At 38.2% G+C, this 23,851-nt stretch overlaps 1 protein-coding gene across 2 annotated transcripts in view; it reads right to left on the reverse strand.

Moving 5' to 3' along the window:
- Positions 1 to 857: 857 nt before the first annotated feature.
- Positions 858 to 23,851, reverse strand: part of cc2d2a (coiled-coil and C2 domain containing 2A) — a 28,930-nt gene continuing 5,936 nt past the window's right edge. For both annotated transcript variants that reach the window (XM_058764372.1, XM_058764371.1), the window contains 28 exons: positions 23,698 to 23,834; positions 23,421 to 23,552; positions 20,312 to 20,521; positions 20,123 to 20,229; positions 19,890 to 20,030; positions 19,663 to 19,819; positions 19,322 to 19,566; positions 17,058 to 17,235; positions 16,809 to 16,962; positions 16,565 to 16,712; positions 16,338 to 16,476; positions 15,086 to 15,289; positions 14,640 to 14,732; positions 13,853 to 13,944; positions 11,991 to 12,158; positions 11,808 to 11,913; positions 11,608 to 11,717; positions 10,122 to 10,218; positions 9,945 to 10,043; positions 9,519 to 9,695; positions 7,631 to 7,834; positions 7,460 to 7,549; positions 7,257 to 7,370; positions 6,960 to 7,094; positions 6,137 to 6,259; positions 5,888 to 5,946; positions 5,625 to 5,802; positions 858 to 1,622 (listed from right to left, as the gene is read on the reverse strand). In XM_058764372.1, the coding sequence (XP_058620355.1) occupies positions 1,434 to 1,622; positions 5,625 to 5,802; positions 5,888 to 5,946; positions 6,137 to 6,259; positions 6,960 to 7,094; positions 7,257 to 7,370; positions 7,460 to 7,549; positions 7,631 to 7,834; positions 9,519 to 9,695; positions 9,945 to 10,043; positions 10,122 to 10,218; positions 11,608 to 11,717; positions 11,808 to 11,913; positions 11,991 to 12,158; positions 13,853 to 13,944; positions 14,640 to 14,732; positions 15,086 to 15,289; positions 16,338 to 16,476; positions 16,565 to 16,712; positions 16,809 to 16,962; positions 17,058 to 17,235; positions 19,322 to 19,566; positions 19,663 to 19,819; positions 19,890 to 20,030; positions 20,123 to 20,229; positions 20,312 to 20,521; positions 23,421 to 23,552; positions 23,698 to 23,834 (3,986 nt within the window). In that variant the 3' untranslated portion in view covers positions 858 to 1,433. The remainder of the gene's footprint in view (positions 1,623 to 5,624; positions 5,803 to 5,887; positions 5,947 to 6,136; positions 6,260 to 6,959; positions 7,095 to 7,256; positions 7,371 to 7,459; positions 7,550 to 7,630; positions 7,835 to 9,518; positions 9,696 to 9,944; positions 10,044 to 10,121; positions 10,219 to 11,607; positions 11,718 to 11,807; positions 11,914 to 11,990; positions 12,159 to 13,852; positions 13,945 to 14,639; positions 14,733 to 15,085; positions 15,290 to 16,337; positions 16,477 to 16,564; positions 16,713 to 16,808; positions 16,963 to 17,057; positions 17,236 to 19,321; positions 19,567 to 19,662; positions 19,820 to 19,889; positions 20,031 to 20,122; positions 20,230 to 20,311; positions 20,522 to 23,420; positions 23,553 to 23,697; positions 23,835 to 23,851) is intronic.

Consider the following 23,851-nt stretch of genomic DNA (forward strand, 5'->3'; position numbering starts at 1 on the left):
AAGTCTCTCTACAGAATTACAAGTTCACATGCAAAGCAGAGAACAGAAGCATCCGTACTGCTTTATTCTGTAGAGCTTATATTGTGTATTGCTTTCACATTTCAACATTTAAATGTGCTTCAATAATCAACTGGTTCAGGTTAGTAGTGTGCTTGGAATAATGCAATTAAAATATAAAAATATCTATAAAGCTACTAAACCGTCAAGTAAATATTGAGGTGATATTGTATCAAAATAAAACAAAAACATTGTTTTTCATAAAAAATAAGCACATTCCACCTAATCTCTCATCACTGTAATGCATCTGGATTTATTGTTGAGCAGTTTTAACAATGATGCTCCTGAACTTAACAGTTTTATTCAGCAAGGATGCATTACATTGATCAAAATGGTCAGTAAAGACATCAATAATGTTACAAAAGATTTCTGTTTTAAATAAATGCTGATTTTTTTTTGTTGTTGGTTTTTTTTTTATTCATCAAAGAATCCTAAAAAATAAAAAAGTATCAGTTTCCTCAAAAATGTAAAGCGGCACAACTGTTTTCAACATTGATAATAATTAGGAATGTTTGTTGAGCAGCAAATCAGCATATTAGATTGATTTCTGAAGGATCATGTGACACTGAAGACTGGAGTAATGATGCTGAAAATACAGCTTTGCATCACAGGAATAAATTACATTTTAACAGATATTACACATAAAACAGTTATTTTAAATGGTAATAACATTTCACAATATTATGGTTTTTACTGTATTCTAGATCAAATAAATGCAGCCTTGGTGAGCAGAAGAAACTTCTAACAAAAGCATATACATATATATATATATATATATATATATATATATATATATATACATATATATATGACCCTGGAGCACAAAACCAGTCTTAAGTCTCTGGGGTATAATATAAGCCAAAAATACATTGTATGGGTCAATATTATCGATTTTTCGTGATGTATAAATCTCAATTTCAAAAGAATTGACCCATATGACTTGGTTTTGTTAAAATGTTTTTATTTTTATATATTATAAAAACATGAACATGAACACTAATTTTGGTGTGTGTTGTGAGATTCAACCTAAAAGACTGGTACAAAAAAAAAAAAAAACAATAATGTTGAACTTAGCAGTCTTGTGTAATTAAAATGTTTTAAAAATATTTCAAACATCTCGATTCAGTACAACCATGAATAATATACAGAATAAAATGTATAAAAGCTTTAAACTGACACTTAAAAATAACATTCTAGACTGAGTTTCTTTAAAAAAATAAATAAGACAACCACTAGTAGTAGAGGTAGTGTTAAAACACACTGACAGGCACAGGAGCTCTACAAAATCAAAAATGTATAGAAAATATGACATTTTCATTTCATATAAAGCATATCAAGAAGTCTTTCCTCTGTTGCTGGTGGTGTTCTGCTGTGATCTAGTGTGCACTGACCAGGGAGGCGATGTAGACCCAAACGGAGAGCACATTACCGGGGTACGGGTGCACGTAGACCGCCAGGGCAAACTCCACATTCGGGGCTTCGACCATATGAACCCCTGTGCTGTGAACGGCTTCAATAATTGGCCGAATCTCTGAGAAAGGAAGGTGTAGGGGAAACCCAGATATCTGAAACAGATCAGTGAGAAAACAACATTAAATGGGTGATTCACTGCTGACAATAAAAATTGGCCGCCTATGCAGTAGAAAAGGCTTCTTTTTTTTTTCTTCTGTGCTACATTACAAGAGAACAAGGCTATAGAGTTTCCCTTTGGAAAACTATACTGCACTGGGCTCAATCCGACTTCCAGATGGAAGTATGATCTGTAGTTTTAACATATAAACTGGTAGATCTGGGTGCAGGTAACATGGAAAAAGAGCACACACTGTTCATTTACATACTACTGACATTGCAACAACACAAAGATGCTCGAAAATCATTCTTTTTTTTTTTTTGTTAACAACTGTTTATTGAATTTATTTATTTTTTCAGGGAACAGTAATATAAAACAAAAAGCAGCTGTACAAATTTAGAACCCACCCCCTGGTAGACTTAAAAAAAATTATAAAATAAAAATAAAATAAATAATAATAAATAAATAACAATAAAATAATTTTTACAAAGATTTTAGAAAAGATGACACAACATTAAAAGCTGAATGCCATGAATTTACAGTTTTCACATTAGATCCATGTATACGAGAAGTTGAGAGTTCCATCGAGATGATGCCCAACAAATACACCGTCCAGGTTCGTCTGTCCATTGTGTGAGGAGGATTCCAGCGGTTGACCAGCAATCTTTTTGCTGCTGTGAGAGCAGCTAACAGTAAACATCTTTGTTGGACGCACAAGGTGAAGTCCCAAAAGTCAGTCATGAAAAAAATGGCGCGGAGTCAAACATATCTCAGTACCCAACAAATATGATAGTTCCTGTGAGAGCTGAGTCCAAAAAGGTGAGAGAGAGGGGCACTCCCAAAACAATGCAAAAGATGCCTAAAACTCCTTGGGAACAGAGATTACACTTAGGAGAAGATGACAGATTCATATAAAAACGTTTCATTGGAGTCAAGTATACCCTATGCAGCGATTTCCAATGAATCGTTTGGTGATTAGGGTTTTTAGAAGACAATTTAAACACCCCATACCTGATCCGAAAATAAAACTTGCACCTCCTCATTAAGATCCTTAGCCCAGACAGTTGTAATAGATAAAGGTTTGTATGAATGCTCAAGAAGAAAGAGATAGATGACTGAAGCAGAGGAGGGAGATTCCTCAGAAGGAAGGATTAGTTTGCGCAAAGGGTGAACAGGCAGTTGAGAGTTCAAAGGCACCCCATACGCCCGTATAGGGCCGATCTAATGCGCAAATACATAAAGAAGAAGGTGCCTGGCAGATTATATTGAGTTTTGAGATTCTGGAAGGATTTTAAACCACTATCATCATAGATATCTCCCAGAGTGTTTATTACTTTATTATGAGTCCATTGCGGACAACGAAATGGAGTACTGCCTGACAAAAGGTTATTATTGTGGAAAATGGGCGAATGCCTATGCCATATTGTAACTAGTTGTGAACGTCTTTCAATATCCCTCCATGTGGAGAGGAGGTGGGTTACAATGGGACCAAACCGAGATTAACACTGCCTGAGCGGAACCCCCGAAAAAACAAGATGCTTCAATCTATTCGGGTAAACAATAGATTCCTCAATTGCTCTCCAAGACACAGAAGCGTCAGGATCAAACCAAACTGATAAAGGGCGGAGGGAAAAGGCTTGAGCATACAGTCTAAAAGTAGGGAAAGAAAGACTTCCATGTAATCTACATCGTTGTAAGGTAGTCAGTTTAATGCGAGGACGTTTCCCATCCCATATATACCGTAAAACACATGCATCTAGTTTGTTCCAGTAGCCAACCAGTGGAGCGAGAGGAATCATGGAAGAAAAGAAATGAATACGTGGGAGAACATTCATTTTAATCACCGATATACGAGCCTGAAAAGAAGTATGAAGACGAGACCAATTTTCCAAATCTGAGGATACTGCTAGAATACTATTATAGTTTTTTGAGACGATTTCCTGCAGGGAAGGAAAAACATCTACCCCCAAGTACTTAAAGTTTTGAACCAATGGAATAGATATAGAAAGGGACATGGAATCAATTTTAGAATTGAGGGGAAGTAGACATGACTTACTCCAGTTAATTTTAAACCCAGAGAGAGATCCAAAATGGTCAAATAAATTCAACACATGAGGAATAGAATGTGACGATATCATCAGCAAACAAAGAAATATGATGATGAGTATTCCGTATATTTATGGGGAGAAATAGTTTCAGATTGGTAACTAGAACAGGAAGTCGGATCTTTATCTTTTTTTAACAAGAGAGAAATAACAGCTATATTAATAGATGGGTGAAATGAGCCTTGAGTAACTGAGAAATTGATCATATCTAACAAGAGGGGGCCTAAATCTGACCAAAAAGTAGTATACAATTCGATTGGAATAGCATCTATGCCTGGGGACAGATCGGATTGCTGACTCCAGCTCCTGAAGAGTGATCGGTTCAGCCAGGTATTCCCGAATCTGAATCTGAAAGCCAAGGTAAATCAAGGTTGGACAGAAAAGATGCAAAAGAGTCAGGGTCACCATCAGCAGAAGAAGTGTAGAGGTTAGAGTAAAAAGAGTGGAAGGCGATATTAATGTCTTTTGGGTCTGTCATAATGAGCCCAGATTGGGATTTCACTGCCGAAATATTAGCAAACGTTTCACTGTTGCGTAATCTTAGAGCTAAAAGGTGGCTTGGTCTACTCCCTTGAAAATAGTAATTCTGCCTGGATCTTTGAATCAGGAATTCTGCCCTGGATCTCAGTAATGAATTGAGTTCGGACCTAACCGCCATGATTTTACTGAGTGTACTGTCTGAGAAACAACGTTGATTATCTCCAGGCAGATTCTGGAGCTGTGATTCCAGTTCAACTATCTTTTTGTGTCGGTTTTTCTGAAGGAAAGAGGCATATGAAATTGAGTTATTCCTTATAAATGATTTAACTGCATTCCAAAGTGTTTGAGGATCATCCACTGAACCTTGGTTCATTTCAATAAACTCGGCAAATAATACAACTAAAACAAATAAAATAACATCATAATCAGTAAGCGATACTGTATGCACAAAGAAAGCTTCTAGTAACTATGAATTAAGAAGTGAACATTAAAGTGAATAGTGAAAGAGACAGTCACCCAGCCATTTAGAGCATCTCTTCTCCAATTAAACAACAAATGTTGATGAAGTTCACTGAGAGTTGGTGGATGAATGGGATCTGAGAAAAACTCTTGCTTCTTCTGGGGAGTATAGCATTTTAGGTTCACCTTGATTGAGAATGACCTTCAGCTTTGCGGGATAAAGAAGAAAATTCTGGATGCCAGCTTCTCTCACTTCCTTCCAAATTGGCGCAAAGGCACTTCTTTTTGCGGTGACTGGAGATAAATCTGGAAAGAACGGCAGCGTTGCTCCGTCGGATGTTTTCACCGGGGCGTGAAGTCTGGCGGCCTGCAGAATGAGCTCCCTGTCCGTGTACCGTAACAGTTTGAAGATGAAAACCCATGGTTTAGCGCGATCTGAGGAGAGTCTTGTGTACACGCGATGCGCTCGCTCCACTTCAATCTCTTTGCCTGCCAGAGACAGGAGCCACATCGGTAGCGATCTTTTCAAAAAGCCCATATGGTCATCCTTTTCGGGAACCTTCAGGCAATCTGACCAGACACAGATTGCTGCGCCTATTGCGATCCTGTAAGTTCACAACCTGTTGCTGTTGCTAAATTTTCAAATGTGGCTTGATGCTACTTCTGTCTGTATTTTAAGCTGTGTTTCTGGCATAGAACCAAACTTTATATCTTAATTTAATGCTGTATATTGAGCAGCGGATGATGTTAAATCCATATACGAGCCGCATATCTGAAGAAAAATGCATTGTTGGTCAGCGCCACCTAGCGCGCAGGCGTGAATTAGGCGATCAGTCGTTTCGCTCTCGGTGTGAAAGCAACGTTTGTCGGCGATTCGCCTCGCTTTTTCGCAGTGTGAAACGGCCTTAAGGCTATTAGCCTGTGTAAAGTGTGATTTCTAGCAGAAGACTCACCCTGTATTCTCCCAGAAGGCTTTGCAGCTCGAGGCGATGTTCCTCAGCCACCTCTCGTCCTCCGCTCAGCTCTAATTTTGGCAGGAACTGACGTAACGTAGAGATGCAGTAGCGGTTCCAGCGCGTGGGGTGACGCGGACGCCATTCCATGATCTTCTCCCTCAAAACCTTCTCTATCCTACAGCACAGGAGCACAGAAGCTCAATCTCATTTCATCAGATATGTGTACCTAAATGACTGGTGTGTGTTTGATTAAAACTAACCTGTCTTGTAACTCAACAGCAGCTGCTCTGTCCGTGTGTCTGTACACCAGGCCCTCCGGCTGAAAAACATGATTCAAAATCAATTTTGACTACACAGTTTGGCCCAAAATTGCAAGAAACGGCTGCAGATTAGACGTTACTTCAGAGAGTGATTTTAAGATCCATCAGAATCATTGGGATTCTTCAGCTGGGTTCAGTTAATGGGTGACCTGTTAAATCGAGGCCTGTGATTGGTGGAGCCGTCCTCACCTGCACACTAGAGAGGCCGGGATCAGGGAACGATCGCGAGAAAAACGGTTTCCAGAGATTTGGCTTGGAGACGTCAAAAATCATTCTCACAGGTGCAGCGTACGGCTGGATATTAAACCACACCTGAGACACACAAACACAGATATACAAATAAAAACCAATAAAATTACTATACAATATTTGTTTTTATCATATCACGTAAAATAAATGCCAAGCTTTGCCAGAAATAGTTTTTTGTGCACAAATAAATGATGAAAAATTATGATTTTTCAATATATCTGAAAAACAGTGATGTTGAAAACAGTTGTGCTAATTCATATTTTTGCGGAAGATGTGATACTTTATTTGATGAATAGAAAGTTCAAAACAAAAGCATTTATTTAAAATAGAAATCTTCTGTAGCATTATAAAAGTTTGTATTGTCACTTTTTAAGCATTTCTCTTTTTTTAATCTTTAAAAATTGGCAGTTTATCAGTTTCCACAAACATATGAAGCGGCACAGCTGTGATCATGAAAGGATCATGTGACACTGACGACTGGAGTAATGATGCTGAAAATTCTGCTTTACATCACAATAATAAATTACATTTTAACATATATTCACATAGAAAACACTTATTTAAAATTGTAGTAATATTTGACAATATTACTGTTTTTACCGTAGTTCTGATCAAATAAATTTGGAACAATATTCTAAACTTTTGACTTGCAAATTGACTGTAAAATGTATTTTTGCACAGATATGAAGTCAGTTATGATAGTTGTGATACATTAAAATATTTTTGTTTTGGGGGGGGTGGAGGGGTAAGTATGTTTACTAACGTTGTCTGAGTTGATCAGGCAGCCGATGGTCTGTAGGGGGCAGAATGTGTCATATTGTCCGTAGTGCTGCCCGGTGCTGGGATTCCAGATCAGATAGCGGTTCTGCTCATACGTCAAAACGTACGCTGTAGGGCCCTAAAACAATGACACAAACCCATGCAGGCATAAAAAAAAATTATAATAAAATAGTGTTTTCACGTCCATCTCCACTGATTTCCATTGATGTGTTTTCATAATGTTTCATAAGCCACCCTCAGTTTTATTAATGTGTGATTGGCTAAGAGGCCTGTCACTCACCTCAGGAATGGCGATGCCTATGATAAGCCACGCCCTTTTGCCCATCGACAGGAAGTAGTTACAGAGTAACACAGCATGCTCCTCCTCATCTCCAGCTAGCAACGTTAGGAATTGCTAAAACAGCATAAATCGGACAAAAAAAGAGTGTATATGACACAATCTCAGAACAGAAACAAACAAGAGAGACGTCCATGTTTACTCACGTCGCACGTGCTCCATAAGTCACAAACCCCAGCAAAAGACACGCTGTCTGGAAGAGAAGGAACGAGCGACACGTATCGCGCAACCAGCTCCTGAGGAGAGAGCGAAGCAGAGGATGAGCAGAATGACGGCACACACAGATGAGCTGGTGTCTGAACAGTGTGTGGACGGACCGTGGTCTCCTGAGGGCCGTTTGGGAAAGCGTCCAGCAGCTCCTGCGGGGGGTTCAGAGGCCGTATGAAGCGCGTGATGAAGACGGTTTTGCCGTTGATGTCGATGACGGTGGTGAGACAGGGCCGGTCGGGGAAACGCCGACTTGCCTCCTTCTCAAACACTTCACTTGCTATTAACAAACGCTCACTCTCCTGAGAGTCAAACTGAGAGGAGAGAGAGGTCAGAGGTCATTAATCTGACGTTTCCCTTACTGTATATTAATAAATTGAGCTGTTTAAAAGTTTGGGCTCAGTAAGATTTTTTTTTAATGTATTTGAAAGAAGACCAAAGTTGCATTTATTTGATCAAAACACAGTTTAACAGTTTAAATGGTTGTTTCTATGTGAATGTATTGTAAAATGTAATTTTTTTTCTGTGATCAAATCTGAATTTCCAGCATCATTACTCCAGTCTTCAGTGTCACATGATCCTTCAGAAATCATTCAAATATGCTGATTTGATGCTCAACAAACATTTATTATTATTATTGACATTTTTATGGAAACTGTGATACTACTTTATAATAAGAAAGTTTAAAGGAACAGCATGTTTTTGAAATATAATTTTAGATTTTTTTGTAACATTATACATATCTTTACTGTGACTTTTGATCAATTTAATGCACCCTTGCAAAATAAAAGTATTTCTGTCTTTCTCTCTTTCTTTCTTAAAAAAAAGTAAAAATTAATTTGAATGGAAAACCTTTGAATGGAAATGTATAAACCGTAAATTGGACATGGAGAGAAATTAAACCTGATCTAAACACAACTCCACTAAACAGACAACACTTACAGGAATGTCTTGGGTTAAGTTACATGTAATAAAAGTTAAGCGGTATGATGCTCACAGATGCTGTCGATTACCACAGAAAATCATTTTGACTCTTTTCTTCATTTGTGAAAACAAACAATAATCATGTTTACAGTAATACACTCACATACAATTGAAGTCTGTGGGGCAAGACATTCTGGCCAGACAATAGAAATGTGCAACTTGTGTATTTGTTGAAGCGCTTTTAGTCATTATTCCACATCAAATGTTTTATATTTAAGCTGTGAAGTTTTTTATATTGTCCTTGTAGAGGTGGGACACCAGTCAGCAGATTTTTCTCCATGTAAACAGTCCCTTTATGGATCCTTTCTGCAGATCATGTGAAAATCTCCCTTTTACTGGCTTTAGTAAAGTTTAGTAATCAATTGTATCACACTGGTATGATGTTAACGCATAAAGGTTTAAGCATTATGGTGATACTTTGAAAACAGTGTGTATGTCAGTGTTTATGTTAGTACAACGCTTTTCCCCATAGACTTCCACTGTAAATAAACATGATTCAGACTCCAAATATGTTACCTTTACTTCCTTCATCTATTAAAAGCAGTCAAAAAAAAGAGACAGAGAGGAAAAAGCAATGTTGAACAAAAAATTATAAAATTCTTATCTTTACGAACATAAAAAATTAGTGCTGTCAAGCGATTAATCGCGATTAATCCAAAATAAAAGTTTCTGTTTACATAATATATGTGCATGTACTGCGTATATTTATTATGCATATATAAATACACACACATCCAGCATATATTTTGGAAATATTTACATGTATATATTTATATTCATAAAATGTATATTATTTATAAATATATTTAATATATAAATGTAACATATTTTTCTTAAATATATACATGCATGTGTGTGTTTATATATACATAATAAATATACACAGTACACACACATACACTACTACTTTACTAACTTTTATTTTGGATGCGATTAATCATTTCACAGCACTATAAAAAATATTTTTTTGTCATCACATAACACTTGATAATGAAGCAGATTTTTCTGCAGTACCTTCTCTCTGATGGTGTCTCCAGGAACCAGCTGGGGTTCAATGGTGATGAAGAGGCTGAGGAAGGTTCCTTCACTCAGGCTGCGGACGGCGTCATATCCACCTTCACTGCCCAAACTGCGCTCCTTATTGTATCCCAGCAGCACTGGAGGAGTGGACACCTTAAACGTCCCATCAATCTAAACATAATGCACAGATCATATAATAGATACAGATCACAATCAATCAAACCTGAATATTTTCAGCTTTAATGATTAAAAAAAATAAAAACCCACACTAGCCAATCACATTTAAAAGAGATATATTCTGTCAACCTATCAGAGGGGAGCAGGATTATTTTAGAGCATATTTCCATTATACACGAACACTTGTACAAAAGTAGAAACTGTCATGTGCTCTGTATGAAGTGTTGGTGTTTGGTGTCTTGCCCGAGACTGCAGGTAGATGGTGCTGAAGGGAATCTTGATGGAGCCGAGCCAGTGCCGCTCTATACGGGTGTGAATAGTGTTCCCTCTCTCCCGCTCATCCTGACAGAGTTCAGACAGACAGGGCAACATTAAAATGACTCTGGGAATGATCCATAAGCACATCAGAATGTTTCTCACCTCCACCACGTCATAGAGGACCTCATCGAAGATGTTGATGAAGACCTCATCTTTGACCGACTGCAGAATGGTGGAGCTGTAGTCTCCGTTTGGAGCACTGAGATAAAGAGGAAACCGTTGATTCACACCATGCAAATACTGAACCTCAATGTGAAAACAATAACATTTATGGTGAGCTGCATACCAAGACAGCATTTCAAGGTATCATAGGCGCAATCCTAATATGAAGGCTGTTCTAAAAGTTAGACAGGAACATTATGCGGTCTTTTAAGAAATCTGATTTTCTGGCCTAATTGTAATGCAGTATCACATCACAGAATACACTGTGACAAGTTCAATGCAAAAAACAAAACAAAACAAAAAAAAAACACCTAAATTAGAAGAAACTGTCATTTATCAAAAGAAATAAATACATACTATTTACGTAAATTTATTTTTAAAAATCCTTATGCTTTATTCCATACTGAAAAACAAAATTATAATTCTTATAAATAATTATTTAGAAGATAAATAATATGTATTTTAAATTTAAAAAAAAAAATCATGCTTCATTTAACACTGCAGAATATCAAGAAAAAATAATTTAAAGTTTGTAAAAAAATCTAAATATATATATATTTATTATTGATGTAAATATATATTATACATATTTAGTCTTATGCAATACTAGAAAATATCAAGAAAAAGGAAATGATAATTTCTTATCATTAATGTAAATTAATTAAAATAGTTTTTTGCTTCATTCAACAACTGAAAAACAAAGAAAATTTTTAAATTATATTTTGTCAAAAGAAATAATATATATTATTGATGTAAATGTATATTAAAAATATGTATTCTTATTCAATACTTGAGAATATTAAGAATAAAAAAATGATAGAAGTATAAAAGTATCCAATATTATACCTTTTTACTTTTAAAATACTGAGGCATCATTCAATACTTGAGTATAATGAAGAAAAAAATGACTATGTACTTATTCCTAAACGCAGAAGTAAGCCTATGGGCGAGACTTGGGGTTCATTAGCCGCTATAGGTAAATAAAAAGAAGAATAACAATGTGCAGTAAACAGCAAAACTGTTTGCACTACAAACCAGTGTGATCATAATTAAGATAATACACTAAAATAATATGTTAAGACACCAATTTGCAGTATCAAGCAGAAAAACGAGTGGTTTTGTACAGCTAAAAATAGCTGAAAGCTAGACCCATAAAATTTACAAACGGCCCTGCTCATTTTTACGTGAAGTATAAGGTGGATTGGAGTGTCATTATTTTAACTCAGAGTCACTGCCTATGTAGAGCATTTCATACGAGCCACTTATGAGGTTCTGTTTCAGTTTGGAGGCTGCCTTTGAAGACAGCTGCCCGTGTAAGCAGCAGACAGCAAGACAGTTCACTCGGTTCAGGAACAGAGCTACAGGGAAGTAGAGTTTATGAAGTTATACTGGCTTTTCACGTCAGTGCTGTAGGTTTTAGTCTGACCTGAATGGCAGAACAATCTCCTCATTCCAGCAGGGGTTTGGACCCTCAGCAGTAGACGTCTGCAGCACTGAACGCTGGAAAGACACCTCCACAAACGGCCTGATCAGAGGCTACAGTACACACACAGTACATGAATACATACAGTCACAGTCAAATAATATTCAGGTAAAGGTACAGGTATGGTGCAGTCGTGCTGTTACCTGTCCAAAGGGCCACTCACTGCCCTGTTGGGGTGTCTGGGATGACACAGGAGCTGTAAACGGCTCTGTGAATGATCGCCCAGACTTAGCCGATGCAGGGGGTTTGCTGAAAATACAACAAATAACGTGATCGTTTAGTGTCTTCTTATTGGTCAACTTTTCTGGAAGTGTAGAAACAGGTACCTGGCGTAAGGTCTGCGGACAGGGATGTCGTATCCTCTGATGATGTTGACCAGGAGTTTGATGTCTCCATCTGAGAGGTTCTGAGCCGTCACCTTCTTCCTCTCCTTCCTGCGAGGCTTCAGGGGCCGTTTGGGCTCGGCCAGTTTGAACAGGTTCCAGCCTAACACCCTGAAAGAGTGCCAGCTGAGAGTCAGTGGAGATATCCCACAACACACTGCGGTATTAGTGAGAGATGTTCCACGTGAACAATAGACATTGAGACAGGACTTCATCAGCCTCACATACAGCGCCTTGGTTTAAAGTCTCTATTTCTATCCTGAACACAAAACACATATCTATTAACAGATGTTGATGTTGAACACGTTCTTGATGGACAGTCAGTCAGTACGTTAGTGATGGAGATTCATCAGTGACTCCTTCTGTAGGTGACTTCATTATACCAGTAGATGGCGACTCTTTATGAGCGAGTCAACTGAATCATTCACTCAACCAATTCATTCAAAAAACTAATTCATTCTAGAAGTGCCTGGGTCTCATTCACGAATGTGTGTGTGCCGTCTGAGTATGAGCATTTGCATGAACAAATCATGATTTATCAATTTACGTACTGAGAGTAACAAAAGGCTATAAAGGAGAGGTTGTGGAAAGCCCTTATATGGAGATGATCTCTGTGTTATGCAAATATGTGTGTTTTATGCAAATTACTAGCCTGGGGCAAATCTTTTTATGATTAGTTTTCCTGTGTGTGTAAATATAAACAATCTACATATTTATTGATTAATGGGACTCACTATTTTTATGAGTGAGCCATTGAATCATGCACTTATTTGTTTGAAAAAACTGATTCATTCAGGAATGAATCACCACTGACTGCTCTAAATCTGTTTGGAATTACTTTTGTAATTCTGGCAGTATTGTGCTTAAAATGCAAGTTACTCAATATTAACTTTTTGTTTACTGAACTGCTGTATAAAAGCAATACACTCACAATCGTGCTGTTGCTCTGATTATCGCTATGGCTGTGAAAGCTAAAGTGGAGGAGATTATCTTTCAGTCTGTTCCTCACACAATTCTAATGATTTTATAACGTCTTAGAATATTTTTGTTCCATTTGGGGTTTGACAGGCCCTGGTCAATGTATAATTTAAATGCATGGAAAAGAGCAGCATGAACATTCAGTTAAACGTCTCCTTTAGTCTTCCACAAAGGAAAGGAAGTTGTATGGGTTTGGAATAACATGAGAGTGAGTAAATAAATACATAATTGCTCTAAACATTCACTATCAGTACTCACCAGCAGAGCAAACACTGTCTGAGTGTGTGATCTCCACATTAACACACACACACACATTTTACACTGACTAACTCTACAGAGGATGGCACCTCATGAACACACAGATCTGAGGGGAGGAACACGAGAAAAATAAAGGAATACGGGAGACTGAAAACAGAACAGAAAATCCTCAGAACATACCCAGCACCTGGACCACTGAATATACAAACGTACAGGAGAAAAAAAGAGAAATAAAAGACAGGAACTGTCAAATAAACATCACTTCATACTGATTCAAGATCACACAAAACCTTTCCTTCTCTGCAGTGTGTGCACAATCCAGTCATTAAAGACTGCTGATGGCATAAACTGCAATCAAACATGCTAATCTTCAATAGAACCATCATCAAATGTACTGAACTGCAGTGCATGAACTGGATTTAGCTTCAAACAAAAAGTCAGCATGTGTACCAGACCATATCTGAATATGGCATCTAGAAGTGGGTGGACTGTTAAAGATGAGGCTGGCTTCAGAAAGTCTGTATTTAAAGTCAGCAGCAGTGAATTAGATCAACAATAGAGCAGTTTACCCGATGCTGGGAACCTCGTCCTCCGAAACCACATCGGACAGGATGAAATGATGCTTTGCTATGAGGAAACGATTAATAACCGACTCCCGCACCTGAGACAGAGAGACAAACAGATCATTTGAGAGGGAATGTGATTTTAAAGGCCCTCTGCTGCAGTCCATACATACCACGTTTATCTTATACATAACTCACATAACTGTCCACTGCTCTTATATCATTAAAACAAAGACAACAAAACAGAAGATATTTAGGGTCAGTAACTTTTGTTTCACATAAATTAATACTTTTATTTAGCAAGGACACATTAAATTGGTCAAAAGTGGCAGAAAAGGCAATAATCGTACAAAAGATTTATTCTTTCAAATAAATGCTGTTCTTTTGAGCTTTTATCAAAGAATCCTGGAAAAACATGTTTCATAAAGATATTCAACTGCACAGCTGTTTTCAGCATTGATATTAATAATCAGAAATGTTTCTTGAGCAGCAATTACAATGATTTCTGAAGGACCATGTGATACTGAAGACTGGAGTAATGATGCTGAAAATTCAGCTTTGTATCACAGGAATAAATTACATTTTACAATATATTAAAACAGAAATAGAAAACACTTATTTGAAATTGTAATACTATTTTACAATATTACTGTTTATTACTGTATTTTGATCAAATAAATGCAGTCTTGGTGAGCATAAGAGACTTCTTATAAAAATCTTATGGATTCCAAACTTTTGAACAATAGTGTAAGTAAGGATGTTATTCCATAGCTAAATTTCACTTATCACTTACTCTTTGCAGATATTTGGCCACAAGGGCTCGATGTGCATCAATGTGTTCTTTGGTATCAATGACCTCACCCTCCTTTAGTCTCTTCTCATAATCCTGAAACAAGATTATTACACAAAACAGCTGTTTATTCTTACACATTTAGGCTAATTAACAATATAATTACTTACAGGTACATACTCCCTAAAAAGATAAAACCATTATTACATTGCACTGCAGCTGCTGGAAAACTGATGTCTTGCTGTGAAAAATCTCATGCACAGACATCTACTCGACACTAGGTGGTGCTACAATAAATTATGAGAATTTACTGTTTGCAATGTAATTTTTGGCTCCTGCCTGGACAGTCTATTTATTATTATTATTATTATTTTGAAGTCTTTGGCGATTCATCCAGTCTGGACAATCTCAGGAAACAGAAAGCTTTCACCGAGGTTAAGTGATCTTACCTGGAACACTTTTTCAGATATGTCCCGCTCCATGGACGGGACGCATTTAAAGTGACGGAACTCCGGCACCTCCTGACTCCGCAGCCTCAGGAGACGGAAGCGACGGGAACGATGCAGCTCCTCATCGGTTTGGAAATTAAATTCCTCCTGAAGCTGCTCCAGGCGGAAATATTCAGGCACCGCCACATCTCCACCACTCACCACCTACAGAGAAAATAAGACATCAAAAAAACACAGCGCTCCTGAATACTAGACTCTTATTGGTTTTCTTTACTGTGGTGTTGAGCAGTCAAACACTTATTTATAATGACTAAACTGCATATTTCAGTTATTTACAGCTGCAGTTCGTAACTTTTTTTTTTGGTTAAAAATGATCCGAAATCAATATTTGAGCAAGTACATACCCAGCCAGTGTTCAAAACTATCACCTTACTTTAGCCCGATTCACAACGGTTAGCTTATAATAATGTTTTCTAATTTGAGTGGTACAGGTAGGAATTTGCAGGAAAATCGAGCATGTTAAAAATAATTTCTCAATATGACATTCGAATGGTATGACGATTAGAGATTAGACTGTACAGAAATTTTAATCTACACGCTAATACACACTACATACACATAGTCACGCAATGCTGATGTTGTTAACATTAATAATTTGAGAACAAAGTATAACAATAATAATAATCTGCAAGGTGTGATGTGATATGAGCTAACCGATCATTAGATTTAATCACCATTGGATTTATTGCAATGCTTTTTTCCTCAGTTGGTCAGAACAAACATGGCAGACTTGTTACTTGTTCAGATGACAATATATGGTGAAAATTCTTATTTGGGTCATACTTCCAAGACGTAGGCTAGAATCTGTGATTCCTAAGTACAGTATCCACACGGCACGGTGACTGACAGCCACACATACACCTCAAAACATTAGATTCATCTGCGCTGGAGTCGCGCCGGTGCACAACCCACGCAATGAAGATAATTGTGCAAATAACTGCAATTGCAGGTTTTCAAACAGAGATGGCGACAAAGAGGCAAAACTTACAGACTGCAGCTTAACTATACGTTGAAAATAATCTTCAAGCTCACTGCCAGATGCCTTTCTAGATATGCTAGATGCGCAGTGTAGTTTGGTGATGTGAAGACTTTAAATTAAACATTGGAAAACAATTTTTATGGAGGTACATTATCACTAACTTAATGACATTTGTCTGGTAAAGAGCTGTATAGAAAATTCCGGGAAATGTACCGAAAGTAGTTGCATTATAGAAACATTGCTGGGGTCATTGGGGTCGAGGCGAGACTCAGCCGCCCACTTCCCCAATTTCTTCATGTCGTTCAGCCCAGATGCTCCAATACATGCTATAGCGTCCATCTGCCTGAGACCACTGAAGAGAGAGAAAACAGTGCATCTTATCCAGCACAACTGAAAATAATGCGCTAATGGAGGGCTGGATCTCAATTTGGCTCTCTGACCTGTACATACCCCCTCCAGGCTGACTGGACGGGGGAGCGAGGGGGATGTCATCTTCCCCTACAGCCCATGACACGCAGCAGGAGAGCTTCCCTGACGTCAACAGGGTCTGCGTGTTAGTGCCGTCGGCCTCGAAAGAGAACGGAACACCTACCACAAACAAGATATAAAACAACCTGCATCCTTTCACTTCATGACTGTGACGCACAAAACAATCTGTTTAGGAAGGTTTAAAGAGGTGTTTACCACTGCCGACCCCCTCATGGTTGAACGTGACTCTTTGGTTGCTGCTAAACTCCATCTCCTCAAACAGTGCACTGCCGGTCAGGACAGAAGATTCTGGAACTGGCACACACACCTCAGCCAGCAGGGAGGAGGACGAGCCGACACTCTCAAACACCTGCGAGAAAACATCCAGAACGTTTCAGACACAAACAGACAAACAGCAATGCATTTGTGTGAATGCACACACAACCCAACCCAACCCAGCCGTACCTGTAGTTTGATGCTTTCTGGCCAGTTCACTATCTTCAGGTTGAATATCTGACCAAAGTGAACTCTGAAATCCATGTTGAGGTTTCGACTGTCTGTTCTGGAAACTTCTTTATCATTGTACAGGACCTTGATGAAGAGGGACCGTTTGGCCACATCCTCTCTACGAGAAAACTCGGCACTAGAAAAGACAAACAAAAACTATATTTTTACATTTCTGGAGAAAATTTGAATGTTTATCCAGGCAAAAGTCAGGGTGTATGTGGTCACTAAGTGCCAAGCGCCTCACGTTGAATGCATAAGGTCCAAAAAGTTGCACTTGAACACACCAAAACTACAGAAAGTACAGCCAATGGCCAACTAGTGTGGGAGGAAATAACTCTCCACAACAGCAGGTGGCAGTAGGGTCGGCAAAAAGGAAAATCGTAATTAAGACTATGGTAATTATGGATTCTAATGTAACTTCTTTTGGTTCATAAATGTAAACAGCTATTCCTTTGCCTTTCCTGTTGCAAGTTTTGGTGATATTTATTATGTACAACATTTGCAATTGCTTTTCATCATTTAATTAGAAGCACCACAATGAAATTGTGTCATCTGTTATAGGTACTGCTGAATGGACATTTAGAAGTTGATTTTAAAATGCAAAGTATTTAAAATAAAAATAAAGCTATGCAAACACTTGCATTTTTACAAAACTATAAGTGTGTCCCATCAGGTAATGAAAAGTTCTATACACACTTGTGGTCTTCATTCTAACTTGAACACTTGGGCCAAATACAGGAAATATGTCATATAAGTAGTCAAGTGGTCAGGTGCAAAGACCACAAGTGTGGGTATCTGGACAAGGGGCTTGTCTCTCTCACCAGTGGCTCCAATGTGATTCAACATGCTCGATCAGCCAAAAGGCCACCAAGAAGGTACAAAACACACCACAAAAAGTAAGCCGACAGACACTCAACAACGGTCAGACATTGAATGACAACTGACCATCGGCTTGGTCAATCATTACCTTAAAAGGTTAGTTCACCCAAAAATGAAAATTCTGTCATTAATTACTCACCTTCATGCCGTTCCAAACCTGTAAGACCTTTGTTCATCTTTGGAACACAAATTAAGATATTTTTGATGAAATCCGAGAGCTTTCTGACCCTGCATAGACAGCAATGCAACTGAAATGTTCTCAGACCCAGAAACGTAGCAAGGACATTGTTAAAATTGTCCATGTGACATCAGTGGTTCAACCGTAACCGTAAGAAAACCATACCCTTTAAGGTTTTCTTCATGTTTAGCAGATGCTATGCTATTGCAAGGGTCTTCTGGGTGATGGCTGGGGCATTCAGGAAAGTTGCTAAAGGCTAGAATAAACCACTCAACTTTTGCCTCTATTTGCAGTCTGGATGTGCTGACGCTAGCTGCCGAAAGTCAGAGCGAGTCTGCAATCAGAGCTGACAGATTGTGTGTAGTGAATAATGGACACAGACTCTGATTTTCTTCAGACTATGATTCGGTGTAGTTGGAGGATATCAAACATAAATTTGTCATGCATCTTCTAGTAATGAGGCACACATTTCTACGTGAGTTTGTTGTGTTCAGACCTGAAAGTCTGGTAGTGTGTGATCGGCAAGTCAGCATATAAATATAGCCTAATGCATGAGTAGTGTATTTAAGACGAATGGCATTGCTAAGAGGCTGCTGAAATACTGCAGGTGGTTGCCAGGGCATTGATATTTGGTTGATAAGGTGTTTTAGGTGGATTCCCCCCCCCCCAATTTATTGTCCACAAGGTTCATGCATATCAATAGGACAAACAGTGTGGGACAAGTTATGCCAGATTTAATACTAAAGTTTAATTCTAAAGACAGTTTAAGCATCACGTTCAAATCACTTATCTTAAATATGAGCAAAAGTAATAGTGATGCTTACCTTAGCAAACACTTATTTTAAAAATAGTCACTACCTGAAGGTCTGAGGTAAGTGTATCAGTGTGTGTGGTTTATGAGGACACAAATTTGCATAATGACATGACATGTGTATTACAATGAGAATGTGATGTATGAAGACATTTTCAGTGTCCCCGTAATTAAAAAGGCTTATAATCATTCAGAATTAGTTTTTTTGAAAATCTAAAATTGCACAAAGTTTCCTGTAAGGGGTAGGTTTAGGTGTAGGGCGACAGAAAATACGGTTTGTACAGTATAAAAAACATTACGCCTATGGAGAGTCCCCACAAACCATAAAAACCAACATGTGTGTGTGTCATTCACCGTGGGCACTGCTCATTGGGGGTGACGGGCCCAGAGAGGGTAAGTTCTGGAATCAGAACCGGTTCTCCAGGTTTCCTGCGGATCCTGGCTGCCTTCTCTTGCACTTGCTCTTCCAGGTCACCCATGTCTGGTTTCTCTGGAGGTTCCGACTTGTCTGGCTCCTCGCCCAGCTCTTCCTCACTTTCCTCATTCTCCTCTTCCTCCTCCTGCTGTATTTTCTTTTTCTGCTTTTTCTTCAAAGCTTTCTGAAGGAATCAGAAACATGTTGAGAACATCTCAGTCTGGTTTCAAAGAGGATTATGACTGCAAAAACAGTAGTTGCATCCCATGTGTAGTAGTACCTGTTTTCTCTTCCAGGATTTCCATTCCTCATGTTGTCTTCTGTATTCACTCATCTTCCTCTGATAGTCTTCCTCTGCCTCCGCCTGCAGCTCTGACACCTCTGCTATTATGTCATTCTCAAACTCCTGCTCGTCCTGCTCTCTGTCCACCTTCTCCCTGCAGACGTCACTCGTTTAATGAAACGAAGCACAAACACAGAGTCAAACTCGTATGAAAGAAGCCGTACCTCCTCATGAAGAGTTTGAAGGGCGTGTTGGTGAATCTCTGGAAGTCTCTCAGAGCTTTGAGCTCCTTCCACACTCTGATGATGGTTTTGAGGAGTGCTCTGTCCTTCTCCTGCTCCACATCACGCAACTGACGAGTGTGTCTGACGATACAGGAAGAGACCAAGAATCAATTTAAACGTAATGAAACAACGATCATAAGTATAACAGGTAGAGGTGATTGGAAATTTCTTACCTCACTTCCTGTTTGTACTCCGCTATCCTCTGCTGGGCCACCTGACTCAGAGCCTCTCCTCTGTGTAGCTCCAGCATATTATGAATCGTGTTCCTCAAGCTGTTCAACTACACACACACACGCACATTCAGAATGAGTCAGGAGGTTGAGAACAGGAAGCTTGGTTTTGTTGGCACTCCTCGGGGTTACCTTATCAGTCAGGAGTCCTGTGAGGTTCTTGTGCTGTCTGGTCAGGTGCTGATCGTACAGCTGGGCGAGACGGGCTGCCAGCACGTGTTCACGGCTGAAGAGAGGATGATGGGAGAAGATGAGGCCGGATACATCTACATCCAGCTGGTAGTCTGCCTGGGGGTTGCCCATTCCAGCTATGTAGAGGTTCACATGCTTGGTCTTCAGAGCCTGGGGCAGTGGAAACACCATGTCATTATGCAAACATTCAGTTATTATGCATTATACGTTTTCAGAAATAGTGTGCAAAATAATACTTCAAAGGTAGAATTTTGTTATTTTTCAACAAAGGATCATTAAGACAAACTTTTAGGAATTTACATTTATCCCACTGTTTTAATTGCTATTTATCACACAACTCGGTGTTAAAATAATTGAATGGGGCCAGATGTTGTTTTTTAATTTCTGCTTTTTCAATTCCAAAAATAATGTAAAAAATTTCATATATTTACAAAGCTTACATACAGTTTGCAGCATTTAGCAATTTTAGTATACAATTCTAAACTGTGTGTCCAAATTCTGATTATCACTTGTTGACAAAGAAAAAATAGCTTTTTTAATAGTTTCAGGTTGTATGTTGTTCCGTACCATGGAAAGTGCCTTGCAATCACTTTTCTTTTTTCCTCACTCTTTTTCTTTAGGTAACAGGGTTGAATGATTGAGCTTGGCGTATACATTCAACACTACTCTTCTTTTGCCTGTACTGTGTGCATGAGGACTCTGTATACTTCAGTTTGTCACTGTTCGTCAGCCTTGTGCTCCTAGTGTCTGCTTGATGTTTCTCATTTTCACTCTTTTATGTTTCAGTGGGTTGCATTACCAGAACACTTAATGTCAATTAGTTCCACATGTCTGTGAGTACTTTCATAATGTTCACTTTTATTGGCTTGCAGCATTCATAACACACACGTACCTCTAAGATTTATAAAACACACATGGCTGAATGGGTGTGTTATTGTTCTATTATATATGTGTGTGTATTATAAAATCTAGTACATATCTCCTATTTTGAGTCGTGTGAGGCGTGACAGGCACATGTGACCTCACTGCCCTGTCTCACAGCAGAACCCGTGACATCATCACACATCTGGATCCCATCTCCGTTCTCACACCTCTCATCTCCACAAATATTATTGGCAGTTCATATTGCCTGGAAACAGGCTGCATGGAGGATACGACACCAAAAAGCGCTAGTAAACATTACAGGATTGCATTTTAGCATTCAACATCATAAAGAACCCAGGGTGGACGGTCTGATGTGTTTTAGACAATGACAAAGATTTTCAAAAATCATAGAGATTTCACCCTCTAAGAGCAATTTCTAATTCCGAAATGTTTTAGAGCTGAGCAGAATTTATATATATATATATATATATATATATATATATATATATATATATATATATATATATATATATATAATTCACTATAGAAATTCCCATAACTTGCTGAGATTTTATGATATTTTCCTGACCTACAAGATATTTCCAGGTCTTCCATGACCCTGGGGTCCTTGGAATTATTAATGAAAACTATTTTTGAACAGGGCTTTGTGTGGACTTTTAATTTTATTTTGTGGGAAAGAAAACATAACTGATTCTTCCTCTCCAGACCAGTGTTAGAGGTCCAGTGCCTTGGGACCACAGAAAACTGTCTTCCAAAACCAGTGCAGTTAATGTGAGTCATGTTTCATCTGAATTCCACAAACCATGCAAATCTTAATCTGGCAAAAACTAGTTGTTCTTTGAAAGCACTTATTGCAGAAGCCCAGGAACTTGGATAAGGGACACATTTACACTGTCAGCTAGGGATGTGAGATATGTTGAGTCTACAATATAATACTATCATACATATTGTTTTAATGATGTTATGACATTATGAAGTATGTCACTCACTTTGCAAAAAAAACTAACAAAAACATGCTGTGAGAGAGCATGCTTTCACTGCGTGATGTAACTATTAGAATGCATTTACAATGACCCCAAATTCAAGATATTGGGGGCAGAAAAAGCCCCTGTATGTGTTTTTGTTTTATATTTATATCATATGATATAGTTAAGCAACATCACAAGAGCAAAAATGCAGTTTTTGTCCAATATCAGCACAACTGCAAATGTGACACTGATTTTATACAGTAGTGCGTTACTGAATGAATCCACATTTTTTTAACTAATTGGTTGAACAAATTATTTAATGATCCTTTCATAAAGAATGACTTAGTTTCATATTTTAAGTAACTTTTTTTATAATTTCTTATTTGAATACTGACCTTTTTGTGTAGAAAACATGAATCTCACAGCATTATTAATGCAATTGTTATTGCATTCATGCCACCTCTGAGCTGCATTAAACAGTATGTGCAATAGGGGTGTAACGGTACGCGTACCGAACTAAAACGGTTCTTATCTTCAGCTGGGATGTTCCCGTCAACGCAGCACGATGTGCGTCAGCAGATGTCGCCGTTTTAATGGCATAGAATAAATGTCTTTTTAGTGTTTTTAGCATAACTGTTGCAAATGAACATACATTTTATATTTTAAAACGTTGTTTAAAGTTTTTTGCTATATAATATATAAAAACTAATTTGTATAAAACTTTTTAAAATATAAAATGTATATTTTTTTACGCCGGTGTCCGTCAGCGAATCACAAACCGAAGGAAATCACTCTCTCCCTTTGCCAAGTGCATTCCAAACGACTAAATAATGGCACGCACGTGCCCTGTTCACTACAAAGTACCCCCACCAAGGGGATAGGGATGATCACTTGCTTCCATTTGGAATTTACCGTTATACCCCTAATGTGTAATAATGTTGTATTATTCTAAATGATTTTGTTGCTTAAATGTAGCAATTCAACATAAAATGATGATGCATACTTCTAATAAAGTCAGAAAAAAGAATGTCCCTCGAAATCAATTTAAGGTGGCAATTATTGACCCTTCATGGAGATCATTTCTGTCAGAATATGAAAATTTTGTGAGTCAGCTGTCTATGACAGGCCTAAAGAAACCAGCACATAAACACACAAAATATTGTCTAATTATCATAATGTATAATTCAATCTCTGACCTTTCTGTAGACAGTCTGCAGCGCAGGGTCCAGCTCATCCTCCAGTTGGAAGAGAGGCGGTCTGGATGAGGACTCTTTGATTGGGTCAGGCAAAGCAATAATACGCCCATCATCTCCAAACCACTTCCTTCCCTGCAGAAATCACAAACACTCACATTACAGACAATAACCTTTGTAAACAAATTAGTTTTTTACAGTATCATTTTTATAGAAGTTATATTATAAAGGTTTCTGCTCTTGCCCAATCATGATTTCTTTACCCAGTTTCTTTAATTACCTCAGCCTGCTTCAGGATTCGGTTTTCCAAAATGTTCTGATTGGTCAGACAGACGGGTGGCCTCTCCCCCACATATAACCCTTCCTCCTCCAGGTAACGGGGACGCACGTTCTCTGGCAGCTTACTGGAGGCAGGAACTGTGTGGCAAATGTTT

The sequence above is a fragment of the Onychostoma macrolepis genome, chromosome 23, assembly GCF_012432095.1.
Source record: "Onychostoma macrolepis isolate SWU-2019 chromosome 23, ASM1243209v1, whole genome shotgun sequence".
Taxonomy (NCBI): Eukaryota; Metazoa; Chordata; class Actinopteri; order Cypriniformes; family Cyprinidae; genus Onychostoma; species Onychostoma macrolepis.